General features: G+C 48.3%; 1 protein-coding gene across 1 annotated transcript in view; it reads right to left on the minus strand.

The window, feature by feature from the left end:
• The window catches only part of LOC126175524 (monocarboxylate transporter 1-like), a 234,397-nt gene that overhangs the window by 13,106 nt on the left and 205,532 nt on the right, over positions 1-15,759 (minus strand). Inside the window, exons 6-8 of the mRNA XM_049922351.1 lie at positions 11,692-12,011; positions 9,299-9,535; positions 4,419-4,582 (exon numbers count right to left, since the gene is read on the minus strand). Coding sequence (XP_049778308.1) covers positions 4,419-4,582; positions 9,299-9,535; positions 11,692-12,011 — 721 coding nt within the window. The remainder of the gene's footprint in view (positions 1-4,418; positions 4,583-9,298; positions 9,536-11,691; positions 12,012-15,759) is intronic.

Below are 15,759 nucleotides of genomic sequence, written 5' to 3' on the forward strand. Positions count from 1 at the left end.
CAACCATTTCCATGCCAGTGATATTAAGGTGTCACTACAATGATTGTCGTAGTACTCCTCGCCATAATAAGAATTTTTCTATGCCTGTAGTCATGAAATTATGACCATTGGCTATGACATTGGACCCATCTGTGTTATATTTTAATGTGTCACACTTCCCATTTCCTGCCTGTACACTGCCAAGAGTGTGTGATTGTATGAAGTTTGAATGTAATGGGATATAGAAAGCTGAGGGACTAGCAAAAGATACAATGTAGTGGGATACGTCAAAGTACACTCCTGGAAATGGAAAAAAGAACACATTGACACCGGTGTGTCAGACCCATCATACTTGCTCCGGACACTGCGAGAGGGCTGTACAAGCAATGATCACACGCACGGCACAGCGGACGCACCAGGAACCGCGGTGTTGGCCGTCGAATGGCGCTAGCTGCGCAGCATTTGTGCACCGCCGCCGTCAGTGTCAGCCAGTTTGCCGTAGCATACGGAGCTCCATCGCAGTCTTTAACACTGGTAGCATGCCGCGACAGCGTGGACGTGAACCGTATGTGCAGTTGACGGACTTTGAGCGAGGGCGTATAGTGGGCATGCGGGAGGCCGGGTGGACGTACCGCCGAATTGCTCAACACGTGGGGCGTGAGGTCTCCACAGTACATCGATGTTGTCGCCATAGGCCGGCGGAAAGTGCACGTGCCCGTCGACCTGGGACCGGACCGCAGCGACGCACGGATGCACGCCAAGACCGTAGGATCCTACGCAGTGCCGTAGGGGACCGCACCACCACTTCCCAGCAAATTAGGGACACTGTTGCTCCTGGGGTATCGGCGAGGACAATTCGCAACCGTCTCCATGAAGCTGGGCTACGGTCCCGCACACCGTTAGGCCGTCTTCTGCTCACGCCCCAACATCGTGCAGCCCGCCTCCAGTGGTGTCGCGACAGGCGTGAATGGAGGGACGAATGGAGACGTGTCGTCTTCAGCGATGAGAGTCGCTTCTGCCTTGGTGCCAATGATGGTCGTATGCGTGTTTGGCGCCGTGCAGGTGAGCGCCACAATCAGGACTGCATACGACCGAGGCACACAGGGCCAACACCTGGCATCATGGTGTGGGGAGCGATCTCCTACACTGGCCGTACACCACTGGTGATCGTCGAGGGGACACTGAATAGTGCACGGTACATCCAAACCGTCATCGAACCCATCGTTCTACCATTCCTAGACCGGCAAGGGAACTTGCTGTTCCAACAGGACAATGCACGTCCGCATGTATCCCGTGCCACCCAACGTGCTCTAGAAGGTGTAAGTCAACTACCCTGGCCAGCAAGATCTCCGGATCTGTCCCCCATTGAGCATGTTTGGGACTGGATGAAGCGTCGTCTCACGCGGTCTGCACGTCCAGCACGAACGCTGGTCCAACTGAGGCGCCAGGTGGAAATGGCATGGCAAGCCGTTCCACAGGACTACATCCAGCATCTCTACGATCGTCTCCATGGGAGAATAGCAGCCTGCATTGCTGCGAAAGGTGGATATACACTGTACTAGTGCCGACATTGTGCATGGTCTGTTGCCCGTGTCTATGTGCCTGTGGTTCTGTCAGTGTAATCATGTGATGTATCTGACCCCAGGAATGTGTCAATAAAGTTTCCCTTTCCTGGGACAATGAATTCACGGTGTTCTTATTTCAATTTCCAGGAGTGTATTACCTGTGGGAATGCTAAGCAAAGAGATTGCCTGTACGCTTCAGAAAATATCGATACAGACGAGGATAGAGGGTGTCAGGTGCAGCCAATACGGGAGGTTTCTTTCGGGCAGTTCGAACAAGGAGACATTGCCTCGGGAGGTCCGTCATGCTGGTCCACTGCTACATGAGCTGGCCCGAGATGTGGAGGCTGCTGCGCTTTGGGGTATAAAAGGTATAATACTGAGTTATATCATCGTAGATAACGTTCGAAGTGCGCCATTTAGAGCCAGTTCATCCAGAGAAGTGTCAGAACACGGTTTAATTATCATAATTTGATGGTCTCAAGTAACTGGGAAATAGTGATCATGACCGCTGAGCTTGAGTGCTCGCCATCACAGTGCGCTAGCTTGCGAGAGAGGAATGTGAGCGACACACGACCATGGCTGCAGCGTCGGCCAGTCTGAGTGCTGTTTTTAGGTGGTTTCCAACCGAAAGTAAGGACGCCGCCTCCAGGCTGCGTGTGTACGTCACAGGCCAAACTACTACGAGACCAGCCGAAGAGCCGCCGGCCGTGGTGGCCGAGCGGTTCTAGGCGCTACAGTCTGGAACCGAGCGACCGCTACGGTCGCAGGTTCGAATCTTGCCTCGGGCATGGATGTGTGTGATGTCTTTAGGTTAGTTCTAAGTTCTAGGGGACTGATGACCTCAGAAGTTCAGTCCCATAGTGCTCAGAGCCAGCCGAAGAGAACAACGAAGAACTGCCATCTTCAAACTGCCTGTCTATCTGCTGCCATCTTTCCGACGTTCGCTACATTCTGATGTCTTAGGCAGGCTTCCCCGACGTCATCCGAACCCAGGACACCCCAAATAGGAGTTGAGTGCCTCCTGATAAACAACAAAACGGCTCCAACCACCCAGTAGCAAAAAATGGTTCAAATGGCTCTGAGGACTATGGGACTTAACATCTGAGGTCATCAGTCCCCTAGAACTTAGAACTACTTAAACCTAACTAACCTAAGGACATCACACACATCCATGCCCGAGGTAGGATTCGAACCTGCGACCGTAGTGGTCTCGCGGTTCCAGATTGTAGCGCCTAGAACCGTTTGTCCACTCCGGCCGGCAACCCACCCAGTAGCGTTCATTCCAATACACAGCCCGCTACACTACTGTCGCTCTAATCCTTCCATTGTTTCTGGATGTAAAAGCTTCTCTTTCCCCTTCCTTGTAGTCTTCTATGGCAATACTGATGTAGTTATACACTCACACTTCAAAGTAAGATTCTGACGCCTTCTTGAAATACTGACACGCGAAGAAGCGACAGCTACAACAACCCGTGTGACGCTAGGCTCATTTTCTTGCCGCAAACTGTAACGAACGCTCTTGTCAACAGGGTAGGTCTCATCAAATGCTCACATTAATCTGAAAATCACCGCTGAATACTCAATCGAAGCACCCGAAGGGCGAAACTGGCAGAATGGCGCTTCCGTCTGTCAGTCACAGTCAACAGTCGTGGTACTGTACTAACGTGGATTTTACAAAAAGGAGCCTATACAGCAATAAATAGCAGCAGTAACAAAAATAAGATGCCAAATTTGTCACACTAAAGATTTACTGAGGACCCTTACGGGTACGAAATATCAAATTACAAGACTGTTTAGTTACAATTGTCTTGTAGCCTACATATATTTAGTGAAGTTTAAACATTTATCTTTAGGAACACGAAATGGCTAATAAATAGGAGGACACGCAACCTTTTGCGAAAGATCTTCATACGCCATCAAAGTGACGTGAAGTTGTTCCGCTACACAGCTAGCCAAAGCAGTTTATGAACACCATCATAGCTTTGGATGAAGAGAGAGCGGCCACAGGGCAAAAGCCATAAAACTGAGCACTGAGCAGAAACCAGTTCTACAATTGTTACTACTTCAGATCCAGAAATATTGGACCTATAAACATCAGAACTATCAACAGAGACGTCGTTAGAAGATGAAGTAATTGCATCACACGAAATTATTCACGTATTGGAAAATCGAGTGAAGTGTAAGAACGTTCAAATCATGAGATTCCTCGAAAAATTATTAAGTGACAAAGAAAGTGCCTACCATAATATGAATAACACAACCATGGAAATATCTTAGAAAGTAATTTAAAAAGACAAGTAAAATTTAAAGAATATTGAATCCAAATCCCCATTGACGGGGAAACTGGGGCGACATGGAAAGACTAAAATAAGTTACAAAGTATTTCTTTCCAGATACATTATAGATTATGTAGTTCATTTTTGAGCTTTAACTCTGCATTTATTTTACGATCATTCCTACCTCTTCATGTTTCAGTAACGCTTCGGAAGTAAGAATGTAGTAGTACTTTCTTAAATTACGTAGAAAAAGAATTAGAAAAAAATTTCTTACAGCAAACGCGACGTTGAGATGATCGACCTTTTCGCCACCTGGGGTGGTCGTGTCGCTCTAGATGTGACAGAGTGCCACGACTGTTCATACAAGACTGTGGTACGGTTTCATCTGATATTGCCCACTCTTCCCCCTCCCCCCTTCCACGCCCCCCTCTCACTCCCACGCCAACCCCGACAACTGTTTCTTTTTACGGGATACGCTACTCCAGACGGAATATTTTCCTAGTTTCTGAGACAGGAATACCAAAGAGCCGTGGAGCTAGGTGGACACATAGAAGAGGTGTCACGGGTAAGTTAGGCATGCCGCTGGCGGAGTCCTTACCTACAGGAGAAGCGGCGCGGCGACCTCGGGTGGCCGCTGGCGTCAGCAGTGGGCACCATGACGGCTACGGCGCCGACACTCACCACGGACACCTGGGAGGCCGTTCTGCGCAGGCGCGCGCTGCCGTCCCCTGCTGCCGCCTCTGCGTCCTCCGCCACCCGGTCCTGCGGACAAAACCCGAGCAAGTCGCAATCACGTCACTACTCTCCACTTGCCATAAATGGTTGCAGGAAATAAACAGACAAAGGCAACAACGACGAATGGCTTCGTTCAAATGGCTCTGAGCACTATGGGACTTAACATCTGAGGTCATCAGTCCCCTAGAACTTAGACCTACTTAAACCTAACCAACTTAAGGACATCACACACATCCATGTCCGAGGCAGCATTCGAACCTGCGACCGAAATGTAGTGTGAGGAGGGCTATGCGAGAGGCGTTCAATGGATTCGAAAGTAAAGTTCTATGTACTGACTTGGCAGAAAATCCTAAGACATTTTGGTCTTATGTCAAAGCGGTAGGTGGATCAAAACAAAATGTCCAGACACTCTGTGACCAAAATGGTACTGAAACAGAGGATGACAGACTAAAGGCCGAAATACTAAATGTCTTTTTCCAAAGTTGTTTCACAGAGGAAGATTGCACTGTAGTTCCTTCTCTAGATTGTCGCGCATATGACAAAACGGTATATATCGAAATAGACGACAGAGGGATAGAGAAACAATTAAAATCGCTCAAAAGAGGAAAGGCCTCTGGACCTGATGGGATACCAGTTCAATTTTACACTACGCGAAGGAACTTGCCCCCCTTCTCGCAGCGGTGTACCGTAGGTCTCTAGAAGAGCGTAGCGTTCCAAAGGATTGGAAAAGGGCTCAGGTCATCCCCGATTTCAAGAAGGGATGTCGAGCAGATGTGCAGAACTATAGACCTATATCTCTAACGTCGATCAGTTGTAGAATTTTGGAACACGTACTGTGTTCGAGTACAATGACTTTTCTGGAGACTAGAAATCTACTCTGTAGGAATCAGCATGGGTTTCGAAAAAGACGGTCATGTGAAACCCAGCTCGCGCTATTCGTCCACGAGACTCAGAGGGCCATAGACACGGGTTCACAGGTGGATGCCGTGTTTCTTGACTTCCGCAAGGCGTTCGATAGAGTTCCCCACAGTCGTTTAATGAACAAAGTAAGAGCATATGGACTATCAGACCAATTGTGTGATTGGATTGAGGAGTTCCTAGATAACAGGACGCAGCATGTTATTCTCAATGGAGAGAAGTCTTCCGAAGTAAGAGTAATTTCAGGTGTGCCGCAGGGGAGTGTCATAGGACCGTTACTATTCACAATATACATAAATGACCTGGTGGATGACATCGGAAGTTCACTGAGGCTTTTTGCAGATGATGCTGTGTTGTATCGAGAGGTTGTAACAATGGAAAATTGTACTGAAATGCAGGAGGATCTGCAGCGAATTGACGCATGGTGCAGGGAATGGCAATTGAATCTCAATGTAGACAAGTGTAATGTGCTGCGAATACACAGAAAGATAGATCCTTTATCATTTAGCTACAAAATAGCAGGTCAGCAACTGGAAGCAGTTAATACCATAAATTATCTGGGAGTACGCATTAGGAGTGATTTAAAATGAAATGATCATATAATGTTGATCGTCGGTAAAGCAGATGCCAGACTGAGATTCATTGCAAGAATCCTAAGGAAATGCAATCCGAAAACAAAAGAAGTAGGTTACAGTACGCTTGTTCGCCCACTGCTTGAATACTGCTCAGCAGTGTGGGATCCGTACCAGATAGGGTTGATACAAGACATAGAGAAGATCCAACGGAGAGCAGCGCGCTTCGTTACAGGATCATTTAGTAATCGCGAAAGCATTAAGGAGATGATAGATAAACTCCAGTGGAAGACTCTGCAGGAGAGACGCTCAGTAGCTCGGTACGGGCTTTTGTCAAAGTTTCGAGAACATACCTTCACCGAAGAGTCAAGCAGTATATTGCTCCCTCCTACGTATATCTCGCGAAGAGACCATGAGGATAAAATCAGAGAGATTAAGAGCCCACACAGAGGCATACCGACAATCCATCTTTCCACGAACAATACGAGACTGGAATGGAAGGGAGAACCGATAGAGGTACTGATGGTACCCTCCGCCATACACCGTCAGGTGGCTTGCGGAGTATGGATGTAGATGTAGATGTAGACCTTAGCGGTCGCGCGGTTCCAGACTGAAGCGCCTAGAACCTCTCGGCCACACCGGCCGGCAACTACGAATGGCGTTAAAATACTAATGCAACACATTCCTTTTCTCGGCCTATTTCATTTGAAAAAATACAGAATTTGTTGTGGAACATGATAGAATATTCTCGCTTCAATTCCAATGGTTTCATCAAGTTCTAGTAGGCAGTAGGTGGCGCCGCTATTCGTACCCTTCAAAATGGCGTCTGTAACGGAGCTGCGTTCCAAGCAGAGCACTATCACTGAGTTTCTTTTGGTGGAAAACCATAGCATCTCAGAGGCGCTTGCAGAATGTCTGCGAAGACCTGGCGATGAACGAAAGCACAGAGAGTCTTTGGGCGAGGCGTACAGCTGTGACTCCTGCTGTGGTGGAACGGGGGACGCTCTCATTCGAGGTGATCGACGGAGCAAACAGAAAAACTTCGCTTCTCAACTGCACGTCTCTGTTGGTAATGCTGACACACTCATCCACCAGCCGAGGTACTGAAAGTTGAGTGCCCGCTGGATTCCTTGCCATCTAACAGAAGACCATAAAGAGCAACGATTTTGACCCAATGAAGGATACACTCCGCAGGAAGCAGTACGTGGATGATGAGATTACTGGTGCAGCAAGACGTTGGTTCCGACGTAGACCAGCACAGTGGTACACTATACAGGCCCTCCCAATGAGGTAGAGTAAGGCCGTCACATTAAATGGAGATTATGTTGATTATGGAATAATAGGATGTACTGGAATCCTGAATAAAACCAACCTACTTTCAGAAAAAGGATGTATTGCATTATTTATTGAACGCCCTTCATAATTCATCCCCAGGAGACATCCCGATAAGAGATGGCAACACGGCCTCTAGAGTTGATAATGTCCTCAATTTGGCGAGACAGAGTGTCAAAAACAAAAACTTCCTTCCACTGTATCCAGCTGAAGCTGCTCATTCCTCATTAGATCTAAAGAGCGTCCAAATTTCGGGACTGTTGACTGCTGAAATCTATGGCTGTTCTAAACAGTACTAGATATTTTCTGTGGAATTAAAATCGCGGGATTTAGCTAGGCAATCCTGATGCACAGGGTGGCTGAAGAATGTAGGCAGGCCTGTGAATCTGGCTGTTGTAATCTGGGAAGGCAGGAGTGTCCACAGCACACCTCATCATGCAGATGTAGAAGAAAGCACAATACTTGGTCATTGAGAAAGATAAAATAAACATCCTGTTTCATGTTCGCAACAACCTAAATGAGTAGGCCCATTTCAGAGTACGAAAAAAAGCAAAAAAATCTCATACCAACCTCCGGCCATACCTACATCCTCCACATTCTTCGGATCTAACGCCTCATTTGACCATTGGTGCAATCGACTCCAAGCATCATTTGAAAAGTGGCAAAATGTCGACTTGTCGGACAACGCCACGTGCTTCCAGTGAAGTTCTGTGCGGTTTCTGAGTGATCTGGCCCACTGAATACGTGCAGCCTTATGTGCAGATGTTAGCTATGGGCGTTTGCAATGTACTCGATTTTAATACCGATTGCATGCAGATGGCACTGCAATGTTCGCGCCGAATCTGGATCAGGTGGACCTGCAGTCACCGACAGCACCGATTACTATCGAGTTTGAAACCGATTGTCATTGACAAGAGGCGACATTCAAGTACAGTCCCTGTCAGTTAAGATATAAAGGGCAATCAAAATGTTTCTGTTCGATGGCTGTAGAGTCCAGAATCGGTATGCCAATCAGGCAAAATCGTCGTTAGCATTGAGGCAATCATCCGACCAGCGAACCAGGATGAAGATACCCATTTGGTAAAACACCGTGACCTGCTGCGTGAAGAAACCCGTAACTATCGGCAGCACATACTCGACCGACAGGAATCACTGATCTTTCAAGGCCTTTTTTAAGGGACCGAAGGCAAGATAATCGCGCGGGGAGAGATAAGGATTATAAGGCGGATGCTCGAGTGTCTTCCACTTGACTGTGGCTGACCTCCTAGATTGATCGATGTCTTGAGTCGAATCATGACCAGCACGGAACTTTCTGCACCACTCCACAACGGTTGATTTTGACAGACATGCTGCCCTGCACACATTATTCATTCTCCGCTGGATGTATATCAGCGATTGTCCTTCAGCAGCCAAGAAAAGAATATCGTCACATCTGGACGCATTTGGTAATAACGTCGCCTTAGTTCAAGACTGTGATGGGAGATGAGCAAAGGTAGGGCTCCTCCGGCTCGATGACAGGGCGGGAGAAAGAGAGGGCAGCGGTGACCAGACGGGGCCTGGTCACGGCGTCCCAAACACCACCAAGCAACCGGAAGTCGACAGGAAGGGGCAGTCAAGGAAGAAATAGTTAAAATCGTGGAGTACTGTCGGTGTGTCACAGCAGTGGTAGGTAGAGAAGACAGGAAACAGAAAACAAAGACAATGCGGTAGCAGGAGCTGCGCCCTCCAGGGCTTGAACGAATGCAGCAGGGTGTTAGAAGTGCCTCTCGACAGCCGAGGGGCCAATCGCGCCAGGTACATTCCAGCTGGGCGGGGCATCGCGTAAAAGCCCTACTTCGGCCATGGAAGCGGGCCCCAGTGTTTTCTGATCGCGAAATCTCAGTCAGCGCTCGGCACGGCTTCCGACCGTTGGGCAGCTTACCGTCGGGGCGTCGACGTCGTCGTCGCCGTCGCTGTCGCCGTCGGCGCCCCGGCCTGGGTCCAGCAGCAGCCGCCGGCTGTTCTCGCGGTCCTCCTGCCGCGGCGCCTGATGGTGCTTGCCGGACAGCTGCTCCGCCACCAGCTTCCCGTTGGCCACCAGCTGCTGGTCGGACACTTTGCCTCCCTCGGACAGCAGGTCGTCGCACAATTTGCCGTTCGACACAGGGGACTGCAGCTCCTGCGCACGACAGAAACTTCATAATCAAGAGTTCTCGGTCATATCATCATTATCTACTGGCCTCTTCAGGCAGTGTGTATCTGATCAGAAGAGTATGTGGTTCTCAATAAACAGACATCGTTAGTCATTTTCAACATTTAGCCAGTTAGTATAATAGTTGCTGGAATAATTTTTGAATGAGAGAGAAATAACTATACTTCAGTGTGCATAGATTCTGTGATTTTGAATGGGACTGTCCTGGTTTAACAATGCACGAAAAAAATGTTTCGAATGGCTCTGAGCACTATGGGACTTAACTTCTGAGGTCATCAGTCCCCTAGAACTTAGAACTACTTAAACCTAACTAACCTAAGGACATCACACACACCCATGCACGAGGCAGGATTCGAACCTGCGACCGCAGCGGTCGCGCGGCTCCAGACTGTAGCGCCTAGAACCGCTCGGCCACCTGGGCAGACCAATGCACGAAAAAAAACGACTTTCTGCCAAGCATCTAATACTAAAGAAAATGTATAGTTATTTTTAGTCATATTTTTAATAAGCTCACTTCACAAGGACATTGATTAAATTACGAAGCCTACTGTCATTTTAAATTGATGTCCTCATGAGGAAACCTACCATTAAGTTTCGAAGTTTCGCTACGAGTTTGTGCACAGCTGTGTAAGTGCGTACCACGAGAGGACTTCAAAAAATAAGTTCCACGTTATTATGACATTTATTGAGTGTTGCCAATCCAATTGAGAATCTGTGGGGCCACGTCGGTCGGGCTGTTTGCACCGTGGATCGTCAACAGAGAAGCCCAGCCCAGCTGGCCACGGCAGTGGGGTCTGCACGGCTCCAAATCCTGGTGGTTCGTACCAAAACCTCAACTAATCATCTTCCTGCACGCCTCGCAGTGCTCTCTGCTGCAAAAGATGCTTATTCAGACTTCTGACAGGTGGTGACATTAATTTTACTGGACAGTGTGTCTGTCACAAGAACTGCAACTCTAATCACTTATATAACCGCCAATTGTGTCTGTGTGTAGTAAGTTACGCTGACATCTGACCATGACTTTTGGATTGGTTTGTTTTGGGGGAGGATACCAGACAGCGAGGTCATCGGTCTCATCGGATTAGGGAAGGACGGAGATGGAAGTGGGCCGTGCCCTTTCAAAGGAACCATCCCGTCATTTGCCTGGAGCGATTTAGGGAAATCACGGAAAACCTAAATCAAGATGGCCGGACACGGGATTGAATCGTCGCCCTCCCTAGTGTGAGTCCAGTGTGCTAGCCAGTGCGCCACATCGCTCCGTGCTGACTATTGGAAGCATCACTTTTGACAGGCAGTGTTTAGGCGGTCGAAACAATGACACTAGGAAGATGTGGTGCAGAAGAATCAGAGAAACAGAGAGGAACATATGAAGGGAAATACTGGAGCCTAAAAGAGGTGGTGACAGATGGATGGAAAGAAGTAAGAACCAACTTTCTGGGAGCATGAGGTCAATACTATGGGAAATGAGACTGAAAAGGGCAGCTTTTGCGGAAATATCATCTTGATGAACATGATAAAATGAGGGAAAAGGATTGTGAGGACAGCTTGTAGGTTAAGAAGAAAGACACGAAACAGGTGGCTTGTTTATTTCGCAGTGGTCTGATTGGAATTGGGGATCAAGGGGCAACGATAGGAAAATTGGAGAAGATAGTACAAATCGACCAGTCAGGCAGAGATTAACAATACAAAAAGAGCAAGATAAAGGATAGAGAGTCTCCAGTGGAGCAGACAAGAAAAGAGGATATGGAGATCTCTCAAGGAGTAGAGAGAGGAAGAGGTTCTGGAAGGAGGAGAAAACTGAGTCCATAAAGGAGTTACATGTGCCTTAGACCATAACGTATGAAGACGCATCTGTATCACCTAACACTCCCAGCATCACTTTCTTGCAGGAGGGGCGTATGGTCAGCGCACTGCTCTCCCGGTCAATGTCGTATTAACAAACAGGGAGCTGCTACCATTCGGTCAAGTAGCCCCTCAATTGCCACCACAAAGCTGAGTAGACCCCGCACCAGTCCTTCCACGAAGGAAAAATCCTTGGCAGAAATGGGAACCGAAGCCGGGTACTCAGCGTAGCACCCATTTACACTGTCTATTTGGCTATGGAAGAAGCGAGGCGCGCTCACCCTGTCGTTGTCGTCTGCGGCCGCGTCGCCCAGGCTGGCCCTGCGCCGGCGGCAGCAGGCGGGCAGCGCGGAGCTGGGCGCGCTGGCGAGCGGCAGGTAGGCGAGCGCGCCGGCCACGGCGAGCAGCGAGAGGCCGGCCACGGCCGCCTGGGCCGCGCGGAAGCCGCGCCACGCCACCAGCCGCTCCACCAGCAGCGGGTACACCATCACGCCGGCCGACAGCACCGTCTGCGTCGCGCCCATCACCGGCACGCGCCGCTCGCTGAAGTACGTGTTGAAGCTCGTGTACGATGCGGGCAGCATCAGCCCCAGGCCCACTCCTGTCGCGCAAAACACTCCATGTCAGCTACCCTCCCTCCGAGACGCTCCACACTCAAATTTTCTTTTGGCAAGTACCGAACTCCCATTAAAACATACAAATAAACACATGAGGCAGAAAGGCAGTCACCCTGGGGAGCCGTCACGGTGACACTATCCAACACTACCTTCAGCCGTGACGATAATTCCTCTAGAAGAAAGACGTCAGGCTTCTGCTCCTAAGACGCATCTGAGGGAAGTCAACCACTGATGACTAGTCTTTTCCGAGCGACTTCGCATGCATACACGTTCATCTGTCCACTCCTTCCTGCCTCCCCTCCCCTCCCTGTCTCTGTTCACCTTATCCTCCCACCTCTATCTGTCTATTTCCTTCTCCCTACACTCTACATCATCTCCTCCTCATCCCTCTCTTTGCGCATTTTTTTCTGCGCCCTGACTATGACAATATCTTCATCCCCTCCCTCTGTCCACATCCTCCTCCGCCTCTCTCTGCCCATCCCCTCCTTCCCTCTTTCTTTCCCAACTGCCCAGGAAGCATGTACAACTTCCAGCTGCCTCCTACATCTCGCTCTCTCTATGTCCATCTCGTATTGCCCTCTTTCTGTCCAGACATGATCCCCCCTCCCTGACTATATCCTCTTCCCCCTCTCTCTACACATCTCCTCCTGCCACTCCTCGCCCATCTCTCTCCGTGTCTTACCTGCCCCTCTCTTTCTGTCCATCTTATCTTCCTAGTCCCTCTCTCCATCCAACTCCTCTTCCCTCCCCTCTCTGTCTATTCCTCCCATCTTTCTCTGTCCATTTCCTCCTTCTGCTCTTCCTGACTATGACAATATCTTTATCCCCTCCCTCTGTCCACATCCTCCTCCACCTGTCTCTTCATCCACCTCTTTCACCCACTCTCCTCATCCATCTCATCTGCCCCCTCCACACCCTACCTATCTCCTCCTGCTAGCCTTTCCCTATACCTTCTCCTACCCACATCACCCTACTTTCTCCTACTACCCTCTCTCCCCATCTACCTCCTACTGCCACACCCTCCCTATCCATCTCCTACTCCCCCTCTCCTTTTCGATCTGCTTCTACCTCTCCCTCTGCCCTATCTCATTCCCCCTCTTCCTGTCAAGCACCACCTCCTTCTCTCCCCATCCATCTCATCCATCGCTCTCTGCTCCTTAAACTGCCTCCTCTGTGTCCATCCTCTCTTGTCCCCTCTCTGACCATATCCTCCTGCCCATTTCTCTGTCCATTAGCTCCACTCTGCCACTCAATCTTCACCCATCCCTGCCCATTCACACACAGGGCAGCCTGCATATCAACAGCTTGAAAACTATTTCTCACCCCTGACATGTAGGTTGCTCTGCCAAGAAACTCCATAAAGTAAGGCTGATACTACTTCAACACAACACAGCTGTTGTGTAGGCCAGCCTGCAGGCCTACTCTGCTCCTATTGGAGCTAGGAGGTTATAAAGCCCACAATTCTGATACAATGCATGCTGTTTCTTTGCTGGATTTGTCTGAAATCGGTCAAGGACATGCACACACACACACACACACACACACACACACACACACACTGTTTTATATGCATAACAGATTACATACAGAGAGCTACCAAACAGCAAGGACATTGACTGAGACACTTCATCCGCTATTCAAAAGACTCCTACACATTTCATTTGGGATTATGACAGTGTGATTTTGCAGACCAGTCAAGTTGCAATAGGCCGCCAGAGTATTCGCCAAACCAGGAATGTATATGTACAGCCCTGTGCATACAGATTTTGTTATCTTGGAAAGTAGGGGTGTCCACTGCATACTCTGCATGCTTACCTAGAAGAAAAGGCAACAATTGCGCAATGTGGATGTGGAAACAAACGACCTAGTTCATGTACACAGTAATCTGGTTGAGTGAGCCCAAACAGTCTTCAGAAAAACAACCCTAACACCAGCCTGAACTACACCCTCCCCACAGCGCGTGTTAGATGCCTCATTTGGCTATCGGTGCACCCAGCACCTTGGTTCGTTTGAAAAAACACAAAACCTCGATTTGTCGGATTGCACTACACGCCTCCAGACCCCTCCTGTCCAGTTTCTGCATTATTTGGCCGCTGAAGACGAGCGGCGTTATCTTCTGCTGCAAAGTAATGGCATTTTACGAGGTTCCCGACTCTAAACGTCCACTGCATGCATTTCAGTCCACATTGTTCGCTCGGAAACTGGTCGACATGAAACCGCACTCACTGAGAGCAGAAGTTACTGTCGGTTTGCAATCGATTGACATTGAGTCGTCTCCAGTCGCTGTCGGTTAGGCTCCTTTTATGACCACTGTTCTTACACCATATTACTTGTCTGCGAGAGGTTTATCATTCCTTGTAGACAGCTTGGGCTGTCCGCTTTAATACACCAACAAATCAGACATCTTCATCTACATGCGTGTCCCAACACGATAATTCCTTTCTACTGTTCTCTCATGTCTGCATGTTAATGTTACTGCACCGATTCCATCTAACAGACTGGCACATTTACACTACTTTATTGCGATGGTTTACGTCATTGGTGGTATCGTGACCACCGGCAATCGGTCCCGCACCATCTACAGTGCTCCAAAGAACCTTTACAGGATCACTTTGTTATCCGTCTTTTTATCTGCCCGATTGTTAAAAACTCTTTTTTCCAAGAACGAGTAGATGTATCAAGTGAAATTTATGTCACATACTAAGTTCTAAGGCACTTTGGTGGCGTAAAGAATTTAGTCTTCTAAGTCGGTGCAATCAAAAGATACGGCCATTTATGTCGAACATTTTGATGCAAACTTACTCATTAAAACCTATACGATACTTACAGTTGATGTAGAATCATGAAATTTGGCGAGAAGCAAGGTTTCACTGTGCAGGTAAAGGGAAAAAAAGAAAATTGTTAATTTTTAATTATAGCACACCAAAAAATATTTTTTTTGTAATTTTTTGGCTGGTGTGGCCGAGCGGTTCTAGGCGATTCAGTCTGGAACCGCGCGACCGCTACGGTCGCAGGTTCGAATCCTGCCTCGGGCATGGATGTGTGTGATGTCCTTACGTTAGTTAGGTTTAAGTAGTTCTAAGTTCTAGGGGACTGATGACCTCAGATGTTACGTCCCATAGTGCTCAGAGCCATTTGAACCATTTTGAATTGACCTTCGCCCCTTTCCACAATCTGATCCGCTCTGTCCTGCGATACCAGATTTCACTCGGAGCTCAGGATGGGATTGCAGAATAATGGGGAAAATTAATCAGCTGCGGCGTTTTTTTGGAGGAACTATCCCGGCGTTGGCCTTAAGCAGTTTAGGGAAACAACGGGAAACATGAATCAGTATGACCGGATTTGGAATGGAACCGCCATCATCTCGCATGCCAACCACGGAGAAAATAACGAGTCATGTCATGATTATACTACATGTATGTTTTGTCTGTAACTTAAAGATGTCGAGAGACAATCTGTTACTAGATGATATTTATTGAAAGTGATTTGTGCATTGCTAGAAAGCTATAAAAATTTATTAGCGTTCCAAGAGAATAAATGCGATGATGCTACGATATTTCTCGCAATACGCATGCCAACGGAAGAAAGACGAATGTGTTCCTGTTTAAAAGTATGTGGCTGAAAAGTGGGATACCAGCTACCTCAGTCTACTTTCCTCGGCACCCTTAAAAATCATCCTAAATTTTTTTACACGCGAACATATTCGCGTTCTTTTCAACATGCGACTCACTT

This window comes from Schistocerca cancellata, chromosome 3, assembly GCF_023864275.1.
Source record: "Schistocerca cancellata isolate TAMUIC-IGC-003103 chromosome 3, iqSchCanc2.1, whole genome shotgun sequence".
In the NCBI taxonomy this organism is placed as follows: Eukaryota; Metazoa; Arthropoda; class Insecta; order Orthoptera; family Acrididae; genus Schistocerca; species Schistocerca cancellata.